A 21,345-nucleotide genomic window follows, 5' to 3' on the forward strand; every position below is an offset into this window, starting at 1 on the left:
TATGCCACCTCCTGCTTGGGGTCTGGGGATCAGCGCTGGTCGACATGTATTTGCTCTCATGTTACCACAGATATCTGAGACACTAGTTTGGACCAATCAAAAGAAGCAGAAATGATTTAATGAGCCGTTTACAGCAGTACCAGCATCTGAGTCGGCTTTATGCCCAGCATTCTTGAGGGTGTGGGCAGAGGCCGAGGTCCTGGGGGGGTGCAACTATGCCGGGTTTGGCCTGTGGAACTTCTTTGTGGTTCATCCAGTCTTTGGAGCGATGAAAGGAACTGTAACTGATGGCACATTGGGCCAACCAGGTGGAGGCTGGGACCGAGTCTGACCCTCGGCCTGCTCATGTGCTTCCCACACAGAGTATTGCGAGTCCAACCTTGGTCACGGATTCTCGGGCTTATTATGCCACGTCCTCCTCCTCGGGGTCTGGCGATCATCGCTGGTCGGCATATATTATCTCTCATGTTACAAATTACCACAGTTATCCGAGATACTGGATTGTAGCCTTCACAGGAAACGTAACTGATTTAATAAGACTTTCACAGGGTCACTGTATACCTGTGGTGGCTACTTTTACGACACCTCCTGCTTCAAACCAATCTTTGGTGTTAGTATGCGCTGCTGTATTGTGGAGATGTGTAGAAGTACTGGCATCTGAGTCCCCTTTATGCCCACGTTTGTGGCTCCTGACAATTTTGTGACGGAGGTGGCATGGGATTGGAATTATGATCGTACGTTAATTTATCAGCAATTCTCATCAGCATTGTGGGCTATCGCCCACACTTTCAAAGAGGGTCGTTGCCAGGCCCTGCCAACCCTCTGCAGTGTGTGTCTCCGGTTCCTCCTCATCCAAGACGCACTTATAAATAGACATGAGGGTGGTGTGGCTATCAAACCAGCGTGTGGCATGAGGGCAGCTGAACGCTGCGCAGGGAAAATTTTGTGTGCGCTGTGGACGCAGGCTCGTGCGAGGGGTTGGACAGGAATGCCAGCATGTAACCCAGGAGAACAGGCAATGGTGTCACCCACAAGCGGGGATTGGTATTGGTTAATATTTTGGCCAAAAAACGCAAGCTCACAAGCCCACGACAAGGGTTGTCATTCACTTGTGAGTCCCTACACTAACATCAATTTAAAATAACTTAAACAATGGCATATACAAAAAAATTGTACAGTCCCTTTTTTCAGTGATTTTAAACTGATGTTAAATTTAAAAAAAGTTTTTTTCAAGAAGCCATCCCCCTTTGAGATAAAGCTAAATTTAATGATATAATAAGACTACAAAGAAATATTTACACACATGGATCTGTCACAGAAATGTCTATATTACAAAATGGGTTCCATTAATCTTAATGGGGTTGTTTTGGTAGGAAAATATTGTAAGTCGGAATCAGATGGACGGGGCAGTCACAGAAATGCCTGCTATAAATCTGCTGCATACAAATATACAGTCCAGTAAGATTTCTCTCCATGAACAGTGGATAGTAGAATAATAATACATATCAGTACATTTTCCCCGTTTCTCTTAGCTCCAGTTGCTGATGCTTCATTATTCTTATAAAATAACCCAGTGTCATCATAGTCATATTCTAAGGTCTTGTATAATCCAATAATGATATAATACAAGTCATGATAGTTGTGTTCGGACGGTGGCAGACTACCGGATTTGAATTGCGGAATCCGCGATCGTCACCCACGCAGATGATTTGCGGTATTCTGCATACATCGAAATAACAGAACATTCACATGCCTGCTCACATGAGTGGGCAGCAATTGTGATTTCCGTGAGTGGAAATAAAATCGCACCATGTTCTAATTTAGTGCGGATTCTGCACGAGTGGCTTCCATTGAAGTCAATGAAAGCTGTCCGACCCGCGGCCCATCCGCAATTGACATTGCAGATAGGTTGGGCATACGTGTCATCACATAGCGACGGCAGAAGGAAAACAAATTAAAAAATATATAGTGGTAGTGAGAAGCACAGCAGCTGCAGTGACAGGAGACGCAACTACTACTCCCATTATCTCACCCATCACTGCTCGAGTGCAGCTTCTTAGTAAGTAATTGGGCACTGTAATCTCAAATATCTAGTGTGGCTAAATGGAGAAGCGACCTGACTCTCCATACCTGCAGCAGCATACATACATACATTCATACAGAGAGAGGACCCTGGGTTTACAGTCTAAAAGGAATGCTGGTAGAAGATGCTCATGTATTGGTGGCTGCAGGGATACTATAGAATGTAGGTTTTTCTGAAAAGATAGGTTTTCAGGTCCTTTTTGATGTTTTCCATGGTTGTACAGAGTCTGATGTGCTGGGGTAGCGAGTACCAAAGTATAGGTGATGCACAGGAGAAATCCTCGAGATGATTAAGTGAGGAGCAGACTAGAGGAGAGCATTTTTGCACTCTGATAATACATGGTTCTATTTTTCTTTGCAATTAAGCAAAATATGTATCTACAGGACCGTGAAAATTGTCTTTGGAGCCAAACATTTTCTACCTATGCCCCTGACAGTTATTAACATTATTGAACTAAATGATTAGAATTCTGAATTCACAGAATAGGTGAAGCCGATTGGATAATAAAACTAGATACATGGCAGCCAAATGGTATGAATCTAGAAACCATGTACTTTATATCAATTAACTAGCTTACCCGTCGCGCGTTGCTGCGAAGACAGACAGACATACATTCGTTTTTATATATCTAGATAACAACCAATCACAGCGCAGCTTTTTTAGGTTACCTCAGTGGTATAATATATAACAACCAATCACAGCGCAGCTTTCATGTTACCTCAGCTTTATAATATATAACAACCAATCACAGCGCAGCTTTCATGTTACCTTAGCAGTATAAAATATAACAACCAATCACAGTGCAGCTTTCATGTTACGTCAGCAGTAAGAGAAATAACAACCAATCACAGCGCAACTTTTATTCTGCCTCAGCAATATAAAAAATAGCAACGAATCACAGCGCAGCATTCATTTTACCTCAGCGGTATAATATATAGCAACCAATCACAGCACAGCTTTTATTTTACCTCAGCATTCTCAATATCCAGGAATTGTCTTGTGATATGTTCGGCGGATGCATCATTTTGTAGTTGAACACGCCTCCCGTTGCTCGTAATGCCTTTTGCTTTTGTGCTTGAGATGGAAATGAAACGATCTTTGTCTGGGGGGGCATAACTGTCGACGACGCTCGCACGCGCGCCGCCACCTATCGTAGGATAGATGTACTATGCCAGTAATCTTCCCAGGAGTGTACTCAACAACTTCCTATTAACTTTTCCTATTTATGACATAATCAATGCTTGTGCCAAATTTCAAGTTTCTATTATATCGGGAAGCAAGAAAATTCGATTCCGTACGTAAAATTTGGACACCAATTGTTTTGCGCCTAGAATTTCATAATCGAGTTGGGACCCATTAACTTTTCCTATTTATGGCATAATCAATGCGCGTGTCAAATTTCGAGTTTCTATTACATTGGGAAGCGAGAGAATTCGATTCCGTACGTAAAATTTGGACGCTAATTCTTTTGTGCATAGAATTGAATAATCGAGTTGGGACCGATTAGCTTTTCCTATTTATGGCATATTCAATGCTCGTGCCAAATTTCGAGTTTCTATGACATTGGGAAGCGAGAAAATTAGATTCCGTACGTAAAATTTGGACGCAAATTCTTTTGCGCATAGAATTGAATAATCGAGTTGGGACCCATTAGCGTTTCCTATTTGTGACATATTCAATGCCCGTGCCAAATTTCAAGTTTCTATGTGAGAAAATTACATTCCGTACGCAAAATTTGGACGCTAACTCTTTTGCGCATAGAATTGAATAATCGAGTTTGGACCCATTAGCTTTTCCTATTTATGACATAATCAATGCTCGTGCCAAATTTCGAGTTTCTATGACATTGGGAAGCGAGAAAATTAGATTCCGTACGTAAAATTTGAACGCTAATTCTTTGGCGCATAGAATTAAATAATCGAGTTGGGACCCATTAGTGTTTCCTATTTATGACATATTCAATGCCCGTGCCAAATTTCACGTTTCTATGATATTGGGAAGCGAGAAAATTAGATTCTGTGCGTAAAATTTGGACGCTAATTCTTTGGCGCTTAGAATTAAATAATCGAGTTGGGACCCATTACCTTTTCCTATTTATGACATAATCAATGCTCGTGCCAAATTTCAAGTTTCTATGACATTGGGAAGCGAGAAAATTAGATTCCGTACGTAAAATTTGGACACTAATTCTTTGGCGCTTACAATTGAATAATCGAGTTGGGACCCATTAGCTTTTCCTATTTTTGACATAATCAATGCTTGTGCCAAATTTCAAGTTTCTATGACATTGGGAAGCGAGAGAATTCGATACTGTATGTAAAATTTGGACGCTAATTCTTTTGCGCATAGAATTGAATAATCGAGTTGGGACCGATTAGCTTTTCCTATTTATGACATATTCAATGCTCGTGCCAAATTTTAAGTTTCTATGACATTGGGAAGCGAGAAAATTAGATTCCGTACGTAAAATTTGGACGCTAATTCTTTGGCGCATAGAATTGAATAATCGAGTTGGGACCGATTAGCGTTTCCTATTTTTGACATATTCAATGCCCGTGCCAAATTTCACATTTCTATGACATTGGGAAGCGAGAAAATTAGATTCCGTACGTAAAATTTGGACGCTAATTCTTTGGCGCTGACAATTGAATAATCGAGTTGGGACCCATTAGCTTTTCCTATTATTGACATAATCAATGCTTGTGCCAAATTTCAAGTTTCTATGACATTGGGAAGCAAGAAAATTAGATTCCGTACGTAAAATTTGGACGCTAATTCTTTGGCGCTTAGAATTGAATAATCGAGTTGGGACCCATTAGCGTTTCCTATTTATGACATAATCAATACTCGTGCCAAATTTCATGTTTCTACGACATTGGGAAGTGAGAGAATTAGTGGCAGTGATGGAAATCGAATGATCTACGTGGGGGGGGGCGTAACTGTCGACGACGCTCGCACGCGCGCAATTTATCATAGGATAGTTGTACTATGCCAGTAATCTTCCCAGGAGTGTACTCAACAACTTCCCAAAGTTTCATGGCGATCGGATGAATGGTGTAGTAGCGCATAAAGGACAAACACACACACAGACACGCATACATTCATTTTTATATACCGTGTTTCCCCGATAGTAAGACACCCCCGATTGTAAGACGTATCGGGGGTGTCAGGGGGGTCGGCCAATGTAAGCCGTACCCCGAAAGTAAGACATACCGTAGAAAAAAAAAATCATTACTCACCTCCCCCGGCGTTCTGTCGCGCTCCGGCAGGATGTCGCTCGCTCCTCGTCCCCAGCGCAGCATTGCTTTCTGAATGCGGGGGCTTGAAATCCCCGCCTCCAGAAAGCTAATACACACGCCGTCAGCCAGTTACAGAATGGCTGTGATTGGCTGAAGGCGCTCGTGGCTTCAGCCAATCACACTATTCAATGACATCATTGAATGGCTGTGATTGGCTGAAGGCGCACGTGGCTTCAGCCAATCACACCCATTCAATGATGTCATTGAATAGTGTGATTGGCTGAAGCCACGTGCGCCTTCAGCCAATCACAGCCATTCAATGCTGTCATTGAATGGCTGTAACTGGCTGACGGCGTGTGTATTAGCTTTCTGGAGGCGGGGATTTCAAGCCCCGCATTCAGAAAGCAATGCTGCGCCGGGGACGAGGAGCGAGCGACATCCTGCCGGAGCGCGACAGAACGCCGGGGGAGGTGAGTAATGATTTTTTTTTATTATAAGACATACCCCGAAAGTAAGACATAGTCTGGCTTTTGGGGATAAAAAGAAAGTAAGACACTGTCTTACTTTCAGGGAAACACGGTATATAGATTATGCTGTTCCATATCTATGTGATATGTATTCCATTTCATTGTGGAATTGTCTGTTTGCACAGTTGTAATTAAGACATAACACTTGATTGGTCCATGCATTGTTTTGAAGGAGGGGTATTCTAATGTTCAGGAAGCTGTGATCAGGGAGGCAGTTGCTTCCAAAACATGTCTTAGCATGGACATAGCCTTGCATGGCACATCTTTCTATGTATGAAATAAAGAAGAATCCTTTTTATGGAGCTAGCATTTTTCTTGTTTGCTAATTGACGAATATTGGTGGCCTTGGTTCAATTTAATTACTGTATGTACAAATATATGAAATGAGAAAAAAATAAATCTAGTGATCTTTTTATACCTACTGTAGACCAATTACGATAACAAGGGGGCATCTGCTACATCTGGAGAATAAAAGGTTTCACTGCTGTCATAGAAAGAGCTTCTTTCCTATAAGAGCAGGGAGACTATGGAGCTTTATGCCAAATAATGTTGCGATAGTTGATGTGTTGAACAAGTACAACAGGGGCCTGGATGTCTTCCTTAAAAATAACCGTCACATCTCGTTCGAGGCATATGCACAACTTGAGGCGATGAGTTACAGATACCAACATAGGGTTAAATCAGTGAACAATAATATGGGTTTGAACAAAAAGAGGATAACTGAACCGAAGAGAGTAAGGTATAAAATATAACTAGAATTAACCAAACTGGACTGATCCCTCAAGGAGAGCACCCACCCTGAAAAGGACAACCTCACTACTTTAATGAGACTGAAAACCAGTTTGAGAATTATAGGCAACAGCTACTCCAAACAGTAACTTTTTGACACAAAGTGATTTCACAAAACTATATTGACTAATCCCCTACTACTGAACCCTAGAATCAGAGGATTTCATAGGACATAACCCTGTATCATATGGTCCAGGAATGACATTGTGGTGTCACTCTGGACCAGAGATGACCACAACCATGCTGCCCTATGCTGTGACAATAATAGAAGTTATTGCATATTACATTCTGAATGTGGGTCACTGATCCAGGGGTTTATTCTGATTATCATAATTATAGTCTGTGAAGGATTCTCCTCCTTAATATGAGGTAATTGTCATCTGGATCAACACTATAGAATTTCAGATAGACATTGATGGACCTGTGTCTTTTTTGAACAAGTATGAAATAGCGCTGGAAGAAAGCAACTAAGTTCTTCCATTCTTGTACTATACTTTCCAAGAGTTATGGCTAGAGATGAGCGAACATACTCGTCCGAGCTTGATGCTCGGGCGAATATTAGGGTGTTCGGGATGCTCGTTACTCGTAACGAGCACCACGCGATGTTCGGGTTACTTTCACTTTCATCTCTGAGACGTTAGCGCGCTTTTCTGGCCAATAGAAAGACAGGGAAGGCATTACAACGTCCTCCTGTGATGTTCCAGCCCTATACCACCCCCCTGCTGTGAGTGGCTGGCGAGATCAGGTGTCACTCGAGTATAAAAAACGGCCCCTCCCGCGGCTCGCCACAGTTGAGGTCTGACATTGCTTAGGGAAAGTGCTGCTGATGCTGCTGCTGCTATAGGGAGAGTGCTGGGAGTTAGTGTAGGCTTCAAGAACCCCAACGGTCCTTCTTAGGGCCACATCTAACCGTGTGCAGTACTGTGGAGGCTGCTTTTTGCAGTGTTGCCCTTTTTTTTTTTTTTCCAAATCGGCCGTGCAGAGCATTGCACCCTGCAGTAATACTCCAGGGACAGAATTGTGTAGGCAGGGCCAGAAGACATATATTATTGATTGAATATACGCAGTGGGCCTTTCCTAAAAAATATTGGGCAAAAAATCTATTTGGCCTGCCTCTCACTGTGCTCAGCGTTCTGGGTACGTGTGTGCTGGGTGTAGAACTTGAACAAAATCATACGCAGCCAGCTAAGTTTAACAGCAGGCTTGCGCCTATTTATTTCCTGGCTGTGAAATCACCGCTCTGTTGCAGTTAATAACAGTGCAACACTGCAGTTCTGTGACACACTCCAGGGCCAGAAGACAGATATTATTGATTGAATATACGCAGTGGGCCTTTCCTAAACAATATTGGGCAAAAAATCTATTTGGCCTGCCTCTCACTCTGCTCAGCGTTCTGGGTACGTGTGTGCTTGGTGTAGAACTTGAACAAAATCATACGCAGCCAGCTAAGTGTAACAGCAGGCTTGTGTCACATTATTTCCTGGCGTTCCGTAAGCGAAGTCAGCCTCCAACCACAGGCCAATAAGCGGCACATTTAATTACAGCGTTCTGTTTCTGAATTACTGGTAATACAGCATGCTGAGGGGTAGGGGTAGGCCTAGAGGACGTGGACGCGGCCGAGGACGCGGAGGCCCAAGTCAGGGTGTGGGCACAGGCCGAGCTCCTGATCCAGGTGTATCGCAGCCGACTGCTGCGGGATTAGGAGAGAGGCACGTTTCTGGCGCCCCCACATTCATCGCACAATTAATGGGTCCACGCGGAAGACCTTTATTAGAAAATGAGCAGTGTGAGCAGGTCCTGTCGTGGATGGCAGAAAGTGCTTCCAGCAAGCTATCGTCCACCCACAGTTCTGCGCCGTCCACTGCTGCAACTCAGAATCCTCTGGCTGCTGCTCCTCCTTCCTCCCAGCCTCCTCACTCCACTACAATGACACATTCTCAGGAGCGGGCAGACTCCCAGGAACTGTTCTCGGGCCCCTGCACAGATTGGGCAGCAGTGGTTCCTCTCCCACCAGAGGAGTTTATCGTGGCTGATGCCCAACCATTGGAAAGTTCCCGGGGTCCGGGGGATGAGGCTGGGGACTTCCGGCAACTGTCTCAAGACCTTTCAGTGGGTGAGGAGGACGATGACGATGAGACACAGTTGTCTTTCAGTCAGGTAGTAGTGAGGGCAGTAAGTCCGAGGGAGGAGCGCACAGAGGATTCGGAGGAAGAGCAGCAGGACGATGAGGTGACTGACCCCACCTGGTTTGCAACGCCTACTCAGGACAGGTCTTCAGAGGGGGAGGCAAGGGCAGCAGCAGGGCAGGTTGCAAGAGGCAGTGCGGTGGCCAGGGGTAGAGGCAGGGCCAGACCGAATAATCCACCAACTGTTTCCCAAAGCGCCCCCTCGCGCCATGCCACCCTGCAGAGGCCGAGGTGCTCAAAGGTCTGGCAGTTTTTCACTGAGAGTGCAGACGACCGACGAACAGTGGTGTGCAACCTTTGTCGCGCCAAGATCAGCCGGGGTGCCACCACCAACAGCCTCACCACCACCAGCATGCGCAGACATATGATGGCCAAGCACCCCACAAGGTGGGACGAAGGCCAATCACCGCCTCCGGTTTGCACCGCTGCCTCTCCCCCTGTGCCCCAACCTGCCACTGAGATCCAACCCCCCTCTCAGGACACAGGCACTACCGTCTCCTGGCCTGCACCCACACCCTCAGCTCCGCTGTCCTCGGCCCCATCCACCAATGTCTCGCAGCGCACCGTCCAGCCGTCGCTAGCGTAACTGTTTGAGCGCAAGCGCAAGTACGCCGCCACGCACCCGCACGCTCAAGCGTTAAACGTGCACATAGCCAAATTTATCAGCCTTGAGATGTTGCCATATAGGGTTGTGGAAATGGAGTCCTTCAAAAGTATGATGGCGGCGGCGGCCCCGCGCTACTCAGTTCCCAGTCGCCACTACTTTTCCCGATGTGCCGTCCCAGCCCTGCACGACCACGTCTCCCGCAACATTGTACGCGCCCTCACCAACGCGGTTACTGCGAAGGTCCACTTAACAACGGACACGTGGACAAGCACAGGCGGGCAGGGACACTATATCTCCCTGACGGCACATTGGGTGAATTTAGTGGAGGCTGGGACAGAGTCAGAGCCTGGGACCGCTCACGTCCTACCCACCCCCAGAATTGCGGGCCCCAGCTCGGTGCTGGTATCTGCGGCGGTGTATGCTTCCTCCACTAAAGCACCCTCCTCCTCCTCCGCAACCTCTGTCTCGCAATCAAGATGTGTCAGCAGCAGCAGGACGTAGCCAGCAGTCGGTGTCGCGCGGCGTGGCAGCACAGCGGTGGGCAAGCGTCAGCAGGCCGTGCTGAAACTACTCAGCTTAGGAGATAAGAGGCACATGGCCCACGAACTGCTGCAGGGTCTGACAGAGCAGACCGACCGCTGGCTTGCGCCGCTGAGCCTCCAACCGGGCATGGTCGTGTGTGACAACGGCCGTAACCTGGTGGCGGCTCTGCAGCTCGGCAGCCTCACGCACGTGCTATGCCTGGCCCACGTCTTTAATTTGGTGGTTCAGCGCTTTCTGAAAAGCTACCCACGCTTGTCAGACCTGCTCATAAAGGTGCGCCGGCTCTGCGCACATTTCCGCAAGTCCCACACAGACGCTGCCACCCTGCAACATCGATTTAATCTGCCAGTGCACCGACTGCTGTGCGACGTGCCCACACGGTGGAACTCTACGCTCCACATGTTGGCCAGGCTCTATGAGCAGCGTAGAGCTATAGTGGAATACCAACTCCAACATGGGTGGCGCAGTGGGAGTCAGCCTCCTCAATTCTTTTCAGAAGAGTGGGCCTGGTTGGCAGACATCTGCCAGCTCCTTGGAAACTTTGAGCAGTCTACCCAGGTGGTGAGCGGCGATGCTGCAATCATTAGCGTCACCATTCCTCTGCTATGCCTCTTGAGAAGTTCCCTGCAAAGCATAAAGGCAGATGCTTTGCGCTCGGAAACAGAGCCGGGGGAAGACAGTATGTCGCTTGATAGTCAGAGCACCCTCCTGTCTATATCTTAGCGCATTGAGGAGGAGGAGGAGGAGCATGAGGAGGATGAGGAGGAGGGGGAAGAGACAGCTTGGCCCACTGCTGACGGTACACATGCTGCTTGCCTGTCATCCTTTCAGCGTGTATGGCCTGAGGAGGAGGAGGACGAGGAGGAGGAGGAGGAAGAGGATCCTGAAAGTGATCTTCCTAGTGAGGACAGCCATGTGTTGCATACAGGTACCCTGGCACACATGGCTGACTTCATGTTAGGATGCCTTTCTCGTGACCCTCGCGTTGCACGCATTCTGGCCACTACGGATTACTGGGTGTACATACTGCTCGACCCACGGTATAAGGGGAACCATTCCACTCTCATACCCGAAGAGGAAAGGGGTTCGAGAGTGATGCTATACCACAGGACCCTGGCGGACAAGCTGATGGTAAAATTCCCATCCGACAGCGCTAGTTGCAGAAGGCGCAGTTCCGAGGGCCAGGTAGCAGGGGAGGCGCGGAGATCAAGCAGCATGTACAGCCCAGGCAGTGCAACACTCTTTAAGGCCCTGGACAGCTTTATGGCTCCCCAGCAAGACTGTGTCACCGCTCCCCAGTCAAGGCTGAGTCGGCTGGAGCACTGTAAAAGGATGGTGAGGGAGTACGTAGCCGATCGCACGACCGTCCTCCGTGACGCCTCTGCCACCTACAACTACTGGGTGTCGAAGCTGGACACGTGGCCTGAACTCGCGCTGTATGCCCTGGAGGTGCTTGCTTGTCCTGCGGCTAGCGTCTTGTCAGAGAGGGTGTTTAGTGCAGTTGGGGGAATCATCACGGATAAGCGTACCCGCCTGTCAACCGACAGTGCCGACAGGCTTTCACTCATCAAGATGAACAAAGCCTGGATTTCCCCAGACTTCTCTTCTCCACCAGCGGACAGCAGCGATACCTAAACAATACGTAGGCTGCACCCGCGGATGGAAGCATCGTTCTCTCTCACCATCCAAAACGGGGACATTTCTGCTTCATCAATCTGTGTATAATATTCCTCCTCCTCCTCCTCCTGCTCCTCCTCCTGAAACCTCACGTAATCACGCCGAACGAGCAATTTTTCTTAGGGCCACAAGGCTCAGTCATAGAATTTTTCTAAACAATTTTTATACGTTTCAATGCTCTTTAAAGCGTTGAAACTTTCACCTGAACCAATTTTTATTTAACTGGGCTGCCTCCAGGCCTAGTTACCAATTAAGCCACATTAACCAAAGTGATTAATGGGTTTCACCTGCCATCTTGGTTGGGCATGGCCAGTTTTTCTCATGTACATTAGTACTGTTGGTACACCAATTTTTGGGGGCCCTCGCCTACAGTGTAATCAAATTCAATTTTAGCCTACCTGCATTACAGCTGACGTTGCATCAGCTTTGTTGGGCACTGCAATGGGATGTATTTATGTACCGCCGGTGGATTCCTGGCACCCACCCATGCTGTGGGTCCACACGGAGTTGAACCTACATCTGTCCACTTCTAAAGAACCCCAGTCAGACTGGGGCATGCAGTGTGGGCCGAAGCCCATCTGCATTAAGCATGACATTACCTCAGCTGTGATGGGCAATGCAATGGGATACATTTATGTACCACCGGTGGGCTCCAGGGAGCCACCCATGCTGTAGGTGCACACGGAGTTGAACCTACATCTGTCCACTTGTAAAGAACCCCAGTCTGACTGGGGCATGCAGTGTGGGCCGAAGCCCACCTGCATTAAGCACGAGATTACCTCAGCTGTGATGGGCAATGCAATGGGATATATTTATGTACCGCCGGTGGGTTCCAGGGTGCCACCCATGCTGTAGGTGCACACGGAGTTGAACCTACATCTGTCCACTTGTAAAGAACCCCAGTCTGACTGGGGCATGCAGTGTGGGCCGAAGCCCACCTGCATTACGCACGACATTACCTCAGCTGTGATGGGCAATGCAATGGGATTTATTTATGTACCGCCGGTGGCTTCCTGGCACCCACCCATGCTGTGGGTACACACGGAGTTGAACCTACATCTGTCCACTTCTAAAGAACCCCAGTCAGACTGGGGCATGCAGTGTGGGCCGAAGCCCACCTGCATTAAGCACGACATTACCTCAGCTGTGATGGGCAATGCAATGGGATATATTTATGTACCGCCGGTGGGTTCCAGGGAGCCACCCATGCTGTAGGTGCACACAGAGTTGAACCTACATCTGTCCACTTGTAAAGAACCCCAGTCTGACTGGGGCATGCAGTGTGGGCCGAAGCCCACCTGCATTAAGCACGACATTACCTCAGCTGTGATGGGCAATGCAATGGAATACATTTATGTACCACCGGTGGGTTCCAGGGAGCCACCCATGCTGTAGGTGCACATGGAGTTGAGCCTACATCTGTCCACTTGTAAAGAACCCCAGTCTGACTGGGGCATGCAGTGTGGGCCGAAGCCTACCTGCATTAAGCACGAGATTACCTCAGCTGTGATGGGCAATGCAATGGGATTTATTTATGTACCGCTGGTGGCTTCCTGGCACCCACCCATGCTGTGGGTACACACGGAGTTGAACCTACATCTGTCCACTTCTAAAGAACCCCAGTCAGACTGGGGCATGCAGTGTGGGCCGAAGCCCATCTGCATTAAGCATGACATTACCTCAGCTGTGATGGGCAATGCAATGGGATACATTTATGTACCACCGGTGGGTTCCAGGGAGCCACCAATGCTGTAGGTGCACACGGAGTTGAACCTACATCTGTCCACTTGTAAAGAACCCCAGTCTGACTGGGGCATGCAGTGTGGGCCGAAGCCCACCTGCATTAAGCACGAGATTACCTCAGCTGTGATGGGCAATGCAATGGGATATATTTATGTACCGCCGGTGGGTTCCAGGGTGCCACCCATGCTGTAGGTGCACACGGAGTTGAACCTACATCTGTCCACTTGTAAAGAACCCCAGTCTGACTGGGGCATGCAGTGTGGGCCGAAGCCCACCTGCATTACGCACGACATTACCTCAGCTGTGATGGGCAATGCAATGGGATTTATTTATGTACCGCCGGTGGCTTCCTGGCACCCACCCATGCTGTGGGTACACACGGAGTTGAACCTACATCTGTCCACTTCTAAAGAACCCCAGTCAGACTGGGGCATGCAGTGTGGGCCGAAGCCCACCTGCATTAAGCACGACATTACCTCAGCTGTGATGGGCAATGCAATGGGATATATTTATGTACCGCCGGTGGGTTCCAGGGAGCCACCCATGCTGTAGGTGCACACAGAGTTGAACCTACATCTGTCCACTTGTAAAGAACCCCAGTCTGACTGGGGCATGCAGTGTGGGCCGAAGCCCACCTGCATTAAGCACGACATTACCTCAGCTGTGATGGGCAATGCAATGGGATACATTTATGTACCGCCGGTGGGTTCCAGGGAGCCACCCATGCTGTGGGTGCACACGGAATTCCCATTGCGGAGTTGTTCCTGCCTGTGACTATTTATAAAAAACCGCGGTCTGACTGGGGCATGCAGACACCTTGACAGAATGAATAGTGTGTGGCACATGGGTTCCCCATTGCTATGCCCACGTGTGCAGCTCCGGATGGAGGTGGCACAGGATTGGATTTCTCATTGCTTCTGTACAGCATTGTGGACTATCGCCCTGCCCCTTTTATGGGGGGGTCGCTGCCTAGCCATGCCAACCCTCTGCAGTGTGTGCCTACTTTTCCTCTGGCAGACGCACTTATAAATAGACATGAGGGTGGTGTGGCATGAGGGCAGCTGAAGGCTGCGCAGGGACAATTTGGTGTGCGCTGTGGACACTGTGTCGTGCGCGGGGGTGGGGGGGTGGGCAGCATGTAACCCAGGAGAAGTGGCAGCGGAGTGTCATGCAGGCAGTGATTGTGCTTTGTTGTAGGTAGTGTGGTGCTTAGCTAAGGTATGCATTGCTAATGAGGGCTTTTCAGAAGTAAAAGTTGTTGGGAGGGGGGGGGCCCACTCTTGCCGCTATTGTGGCTTAATAGTGGGACCTGGGAACTTGAGATGCAGCCCAACATGTAGCCCCTCGCCTGCCCTATCCGTTTCTGTGTCGTTCCCATCACTTTCTTGAATTGCCCAGATTTTCACAAATGAAAACCTTAGCGAGCATCGGCGATATACAAAAATGCTCGGGTCGCCCATTGACTTCAATGGGGTTCGTTACTCGAAACGAACCCTCGAGCATCGCCATAATTTCGTCCCGAGTAACGAGCACCCGAGCATTTTGGTGCTCGCTCATCTCTAGTTATGGTATATTAATAAGATGCATGATATTTGGTGGGGGTCCAACCTGCAATACTACCAGCAATACTGAGAGTAAAGCATTAATAAGTGGAACACAATCCCTCAATGTTAAAGTACACAAACAACAGCCATTCATATGATCCCAACTTGCTGTAGTAATGATTTGGAGCATCTATGGGGATGACAGTTGTCCTGTGAGACCCTTACAGGAGTTATACAGAACATTATTCTAAATAGAATACTTACAAGTTCCTTACCTGATTCCTGGGGCAAGCTCTTGTTTATCTCCATCAATGTGAAATCAATCTCTTCATATACTGGGTCTTGAAGAGAAATGGAAGTGAATTTTCTGAGGACTAAGATTAGAATTTAATGTTATATACAGAAATAATAGAATACTAGATCTGTAGAGCTTCATACAGAGAAGTAATGGAACCAACACACAACCAGACACAATGAACTCCATCATGTATAGGACATGGTAGTCAGGTCTGGTAATGACTTCTCTATTGATATATACAAGTTATTGGTCATGGGAATATTTGGATCTGACTATTATCATTATTACTAAACTCACCTTTTTTATACCACTTGGATTGTGTTATCAAGTATACTATTACAATGACTGCAATACCAAGAAAGAGCAGGGAAATAATAGAGATCACAAGGAACACATTAGAGGTAGTGGAAGAAGATGGCAGTGCTGGACGCTGGGCTATAAGAAAATAGAAATAAATTCAGAATTACAATAATGACATCCATCGTATACATCAGTGGTTCTCAACTCCAGTCCTCACGCCCCCCAACCCCCCCAATAGCTCATATTTTAGGGATTTCCTCAGTATTGCACAGGTGCTGTAATTATAGTCAATGCCACAGACAATGCCACAGGTGTTATTACTATGTCCTAAAAACATGACTTACTGAGGGTCCTGAGGACTGGAGTTGAGAAACACTGGTATACACATATATGAACATGTATTTAGACACTGCAGAAAATCAGCAAATATGCAACTACGGTATGCTGGGAAGGGTATTGGTAAAATAAGCTGCTCATTTTGTAATAACTATTCATTCGTCTGATCGAGCACTTGTGGCATGAACTGGAGCGATGGGTACGACACTGCCACCCATGCCCATCTTCACAACAATCTCTTCTCATAGCCTTGCATGAGGAATGGCGAGCTATTCCTGCCCAGACTTACAGAGAACTTGTGGAAAGTCTGCCTCGACGTGTTGCCGCTGTAATACAAGCAAAAGGACGGCCAACGCATTACTAAATAAAATAATAACGCACTTTTTCTGAAAAACATGCAGTGTCCAAATACTTTTGTCCATACAGAGCACATCAATCTCATATAATGAATGTGAACAGAACTTTCCACGTGTTATCTTTATTATTTTAGTTCAGATTAACCCCTTAGTGACGAAGCCTGTTTGCGCCTTAGTGACGGAGCCAAATTTTGGAAATCTGACATGCGTTGTTCAACGTAGCATAACTCCGTAAAGGCTTTACATATCCAAGTGATTCTGACATTGTTTTTTCACCACATGTTGTACTTTATTTTGGTTGTAAAAAGAGACCAATATAATTTGTGTATATTTATTAAAAGTACCAATATTGGAAAAATTTTGAAAAAATTGTCATTTTTTCACATTTTCAACTGTATATCTCAAATATGTCCAAACATACTGTACAAATTTTTGATAAGATATATATTTCTGTTTACTTTATTCTGAATGCACACGTGAAAAACTTTTGTGTTTTTTTTAACCATTTAGAGGACGTACAAATTTAACATTACTTTTCAGCATTTTGAGGAACACTTTGTTTTCCTGCACCAAGCCAAGTTTGCAAAGGCTCGTGAGTGTCAGAATAATAGATACCCCCCAAATGACCCCAATTTAAAAACTACACCCCTTAATGTATTCACTGAGGGGTGTCATGAGTATTTTGACCCCACAGTTTTCGAATGAATTAATTCAATTTAGAGGAGAAAAAATAAAATTTTATATTTTTGCAAATATGTCATTTTAAAGACATATTTTTTTCCTATAGTGCCCATGAAAATGAGGATTTACACCCCAAAATGGATACCCCTGTTTCTCCCGTGTTCAGAAATATACCCATTGTGGCCCTAATCTTATGTCTGGATGCACAACGGGACCCAAAATGAAAGGAGTAGCCTGCGTCTTTCAGAACATAAATTTTGCTTGAAGGCATTTTAGGCCCCATAGCACTTTTGTAGAGCTCTTGAGCGGCCAAAACCAAAGAGAATCCCCACAAGTGACCCCATTTTGAAAACTAGACCCCTTAACGAATTTATATAGGGGTGTACTGCCCATTTTGACCCCACAGTTTTTGAATGAATTCAAGCAAAGCAGAAGGGAAAAAAATGTGATTTTCGTTTTTTTGGCAATTCTGTTGTTTTAAAAACTTCTTTTTTGTACAGCACACACATGAATGAAGACTTGCACCCCAAAATGGATACCCCTGTTTGTCCCGTATTCAGAGACATACTCATTGTGGCCCTAATCTTATGTGTGGATGCACAACTGGGCCCAAAATGAAAGGAGTAGTCGGTGGCTTTCAGAACAGAAATTTAGCATGAAGGTGATTTAGGCCCCATTGCCCACTTTTAGAGCCCTTGAGCGGCCAAAACGACAGAGAACCCCCACAAATGACCCCATTTTGAAAACTAGACCCCTTAAAGAATTCATCTAGCAGTGTACTGTGTATTTTTACCCTACAATTTTTGAATAAATCTAAGCAAAGCAGTAGGAAAAAAATTACAATTTTCATTTTTTTGGCAGTTGTATCATTTTAAAAACTGGGTTTTTTTTGTACAGCACACATAGGAATGAAGACTTTCACCCCAAAATGGATACCCCTTTTTGCCCCGTGTTCAGAACCATACCCTTTGTGGCCCTAATCTACTTAAAGGACACATGGCTAGGCCTATAATGGAAGGAGCACCCGTTGGATCGCATCGGTGAGGGGAGATGAACCTTCACCATTTTTTTACTTTTATGTAAATCGCCATTATCCATTGGATAACGGCAAACACGTGATCAGGAACCGCTCACCGCGGCCCCCCGTGAAATCTTCAGGCTCTCTGCTAAGTTTTGTAGCCAGGAGCAGGGAGATTTTAAATTATCCTGGCAATCCATGGCTTTTGCGCATGCGCCTGCCATTGTGGCGACAGGCGCATGCGCAGAAGCTGGGGTAAGGTCCGCGGATAAATCTGCGGGCCTTAGGTACGTCATTACATCCTCCCTCACGGATATGATCCGTGGGGGGAGATGAAACGCAAGCTTTTTAAACTTGTTTTAAACATTTTTAAACTTTTTTTTTTACTTTTTACACTTTTTTTTCACTTTTTACACATTTTTTTACTTTACATGATCACTGCTATCCATTGGAAAACAGGGATCATGTCCCCGGTATAATCTCTCTGCTCCTGGCTACACATGGCAGCCAGGAGCAGAGGGATTTTAAATTTCCCGGGGCTCGAGCCCCTCTGTGCACGCGCAGACGGGGACTTCGGGGAGGACTTAGGTGAGTATTTTCACCTCCCCTCATGGATTCGATCCATGAAGGGAGGTGAAACTGATACTTTTTAAAAAACTTTTAAAACTTTTTCATGATCGCGTGCCCGGGGACCGCTCACAGCGGTCCCCGGTAACACCTCCTGGTTCCTGGCTATCTTCAGGAGCCGGGAGCCAGGAGATTTTAAATTTGCCGGGGGCTCCCGGGCTTCTGCGCATGCGTGGGACATTATCGTCTGGCGCGCATGCGCAGAAGGCCGGCGGCGGGTGCGGGAGGACCAGATCTCCGGGGGACACTGCGGACAAGCCGGGTGAGTATTTTCAGCTGCCCTGATGGATCCGATCCATCAGGGCAGCTGAATAACTAACTTTTTTGACAGTTTTATTTACTTTATTGCGATCAGCGCTATCCATTGGATCGCAATGCCGGGGGTGACTGCCCACATCCTGGGATGACAGCTCCATGCTGTCGGCTACCTGCGGGCACCGACAGCATGGAGCTGTCACGTCCTCAGGCAAGTGGGCATTATTCCTAAGAGGACGCATAAAACTACGTCCTCTAGGATTAAAGCCCACTTTCTGAGGACGTAGAATCCCGATGGGGCCGTCGTTAAGGGGTTAATCGTTATAATCTGTATCCAGGTTTAGTACATAAGATAGCCATGCATCATGTTCTCTGGTATCAATTTGTCTTATTATAGTCAATATTCTTATGAGACTGGGTTATTCTATGTTTTATAGATATGTGTTATAGACAGTCATTCATATATTGTAATCAGTCAGTTTTGTGCCATAAGAGTTGGTATCACTTATTATATCTTAGCCAATGTCTCTTTATTATGTTACCTGGCGTTGTGGTCAGGGCAGTAGGAGTAATATTGTTCTCAGGACCTACAAGTGACAGAATCAGAAGTATTGGTCAAAGTAAAAATACATTTCCGATTCAGCAGATTCATTTGTGGTGTAATATATAACCAGATCTATCATATTATATTATTTGTATACCTACAGATGCCGATTAGAGATGAGCGAGCACCAAAATGCTCGGGTGCTCGTTACTCGAGTCGAACTTCCCACGATGCTCGAGGGTTCGTTTCGAGTAACGAACCCCATTGAAGTCAATGGGCGACCCGAGCATTTTTGTATGGGACCTATGCTCCGCTAAGGTTTTCATTTGTGAAAATCTGGGAAATTCAAGAAAGTGATGGGAACGACACAGAAACGGATAGGGTAGGCGAGGGGCAACATGTTGGGCTGCATCTCAAGTTCCCAGGTCCCACTATTAAGCCACAATAGCGGCAAGAGTGAACCCCCTCCCAACAATTTTTACTTCTGAAAAACCCTCATTAGCAAGGCATACCTTAGCTAAGCACCACACTACCTCCAACAAAGCACAATCACTGCCTGCATGACACTCTGCTGCCACTTCTCCTGGGTAACATGCTGCCCAACCGCCCATTTCAGTAATAGTAGCAGTCAAGACAGGCCCCAGTAACAATTCCAAAGCAGCAGTATAGGGGGAGCACAGTGTTAGTTCTATTTCAGTAGTAGTAGCAGTCTAGACAGGCCCCAGTAACATATCACTAGCAGCAGTATAGGGGGAGCACAGTATTAGTTCCATTTCAGTAGTAGTTGCAGTCTAGACAGGCCCCAGTAACATATCACTAGCAGCAGTATAGGGGGAGCACAGTATTAGTTCCATTTCAGTAGTAGTAGCAGTCTAGACAGGCCCCAGTAACATATCACTAGCAGCAGTATAAGGGGAGCACAGTCTTAGTTCCATTTCAGTAATAGTAGCAGTCAAGACAGGCCCCAGTACCAATTCCGAAGCAGCAGTATAGGGGGAGCACAGTATTAGTTCCATTTCAGTAGTAGTAGCAGTCAAGACAGGCCACAGTAACATTCCCGTTGCAGCAGTTTAGGGAGATAACAGTCTCTTTCACATTTCAGTAGTTGCAGTATAGACAAGGCCCCAGTTACATTTATGTAGCAAAATTGTAGGCCAACCCCACACACCTTGCTGTACCATGAGTGCAGGCGAAGCCCATAAAAATTACTAGGATTACACTGTAGGCGAGGCCCCCAAAAAATTGGTGTACCAACAGTACTAATGTACCTCAGAAAAATTGCCCATGCCCAACCAAGAGGGCAGGTGAAACCCATTAATCGCTTTGGTTACTGTGGCTTCATTTGTAACTAGGCCTGGAGGCAGCCCAGTTAAAATAAAAATTGGTTCAGATGCAAGTTTCAACGCTTTAATGAGAATTGAAACGTATAAACATTGTTTACAAAAGTAATATGAATGAGCCTTGTGGGCCTAAGAAAAATTGCCCGTTCGGCGTGATTACGTGAGGTTTCAGGAGCAGGAGCAGGAGCAGGAGGAGGAATATAATACACAGATTGATGAAGCTAAAAGGTCCCCGTTTTTTATGGTGATAGAGAACGATGCTTCCATCCGCGGGTGCAGCCTACGTATTGTTTAGGTACCGCTGCTGTCCGCTGGTGGAGAAGAGAAGTCTGGGGAAATCCAGGCTTTGTTCATCTTTATGAGTGTAAGCCTGTCGGCACTGTCAGTTGACAGGTGGGTACGCTTATCCGTGATGATTCCCCCAGCCGCACTAAACACCCTCTCTGACAAGACGCTAGCTGCAGGGCAAGCAAGCACCTCCAGGGCATACAGCGCGAGTTCAGGCCACGTGTCCAGCTTCGACACCCAGTAGTTGTACGGAGCAGAAGTGTCACGGAGGACGGTTGTGTGATCGGCTACGTACTCCCTCACCATCCTTTTACAGTGCTCCCGACGACTCAGCCTTGACTGGGAAGTGGTGACACAGTCTTGC

General features: G+C 46.6%; 1 protein-coding gene across 1 annotated transcript in view; it reads right to left on the reverse strand.

The window, feature by feature from the left end:
- The window catches only part of LOC136576111 (antigen WC1.1-like), a 175,048-nt gene that overhangs the window by 50,525 nt on the left and 103,178 nt on the right, over nucleotides 1–21,345 (reverse strand). Inside the window, exons 8-10 of the mRNA XM_066575132.1 lie at nucleotides 19,352–19,396; nucleotides 15,534–15,671; nucleotides 15,214–15,279 (exon numbers count right to left, since the gene is read on the reverse strand). Coding sequence (XP_066431229.1) covers nucleotides 15,214–15,279; nucleotides 15,534–15,671; nucleotides 19,352–19,396 — 249 coding nt within the window. The remainder of the gene's footprint in view (nucleotides 1–15,213; nucleotides 15,280–15,533; nucleotides 15,672–19,351; nucleotides 19,397–21,345) is intronic.

This window comes from Eleutherodactylus coqui, chromosome 8 (genome assembly GCF_035609145.1).
Source record: "Eleutherodactylus coqui strain aEleCoq1 chromosome 8, aEleCoq1.hap1, whole genome shotgun sequence".
NCBI lineage: Eukaryota > Metazoa > Chordata > Amphibia > Anura > Eleutherodactylidae > Eleutherodactylus > Eleutherodactylus coqui.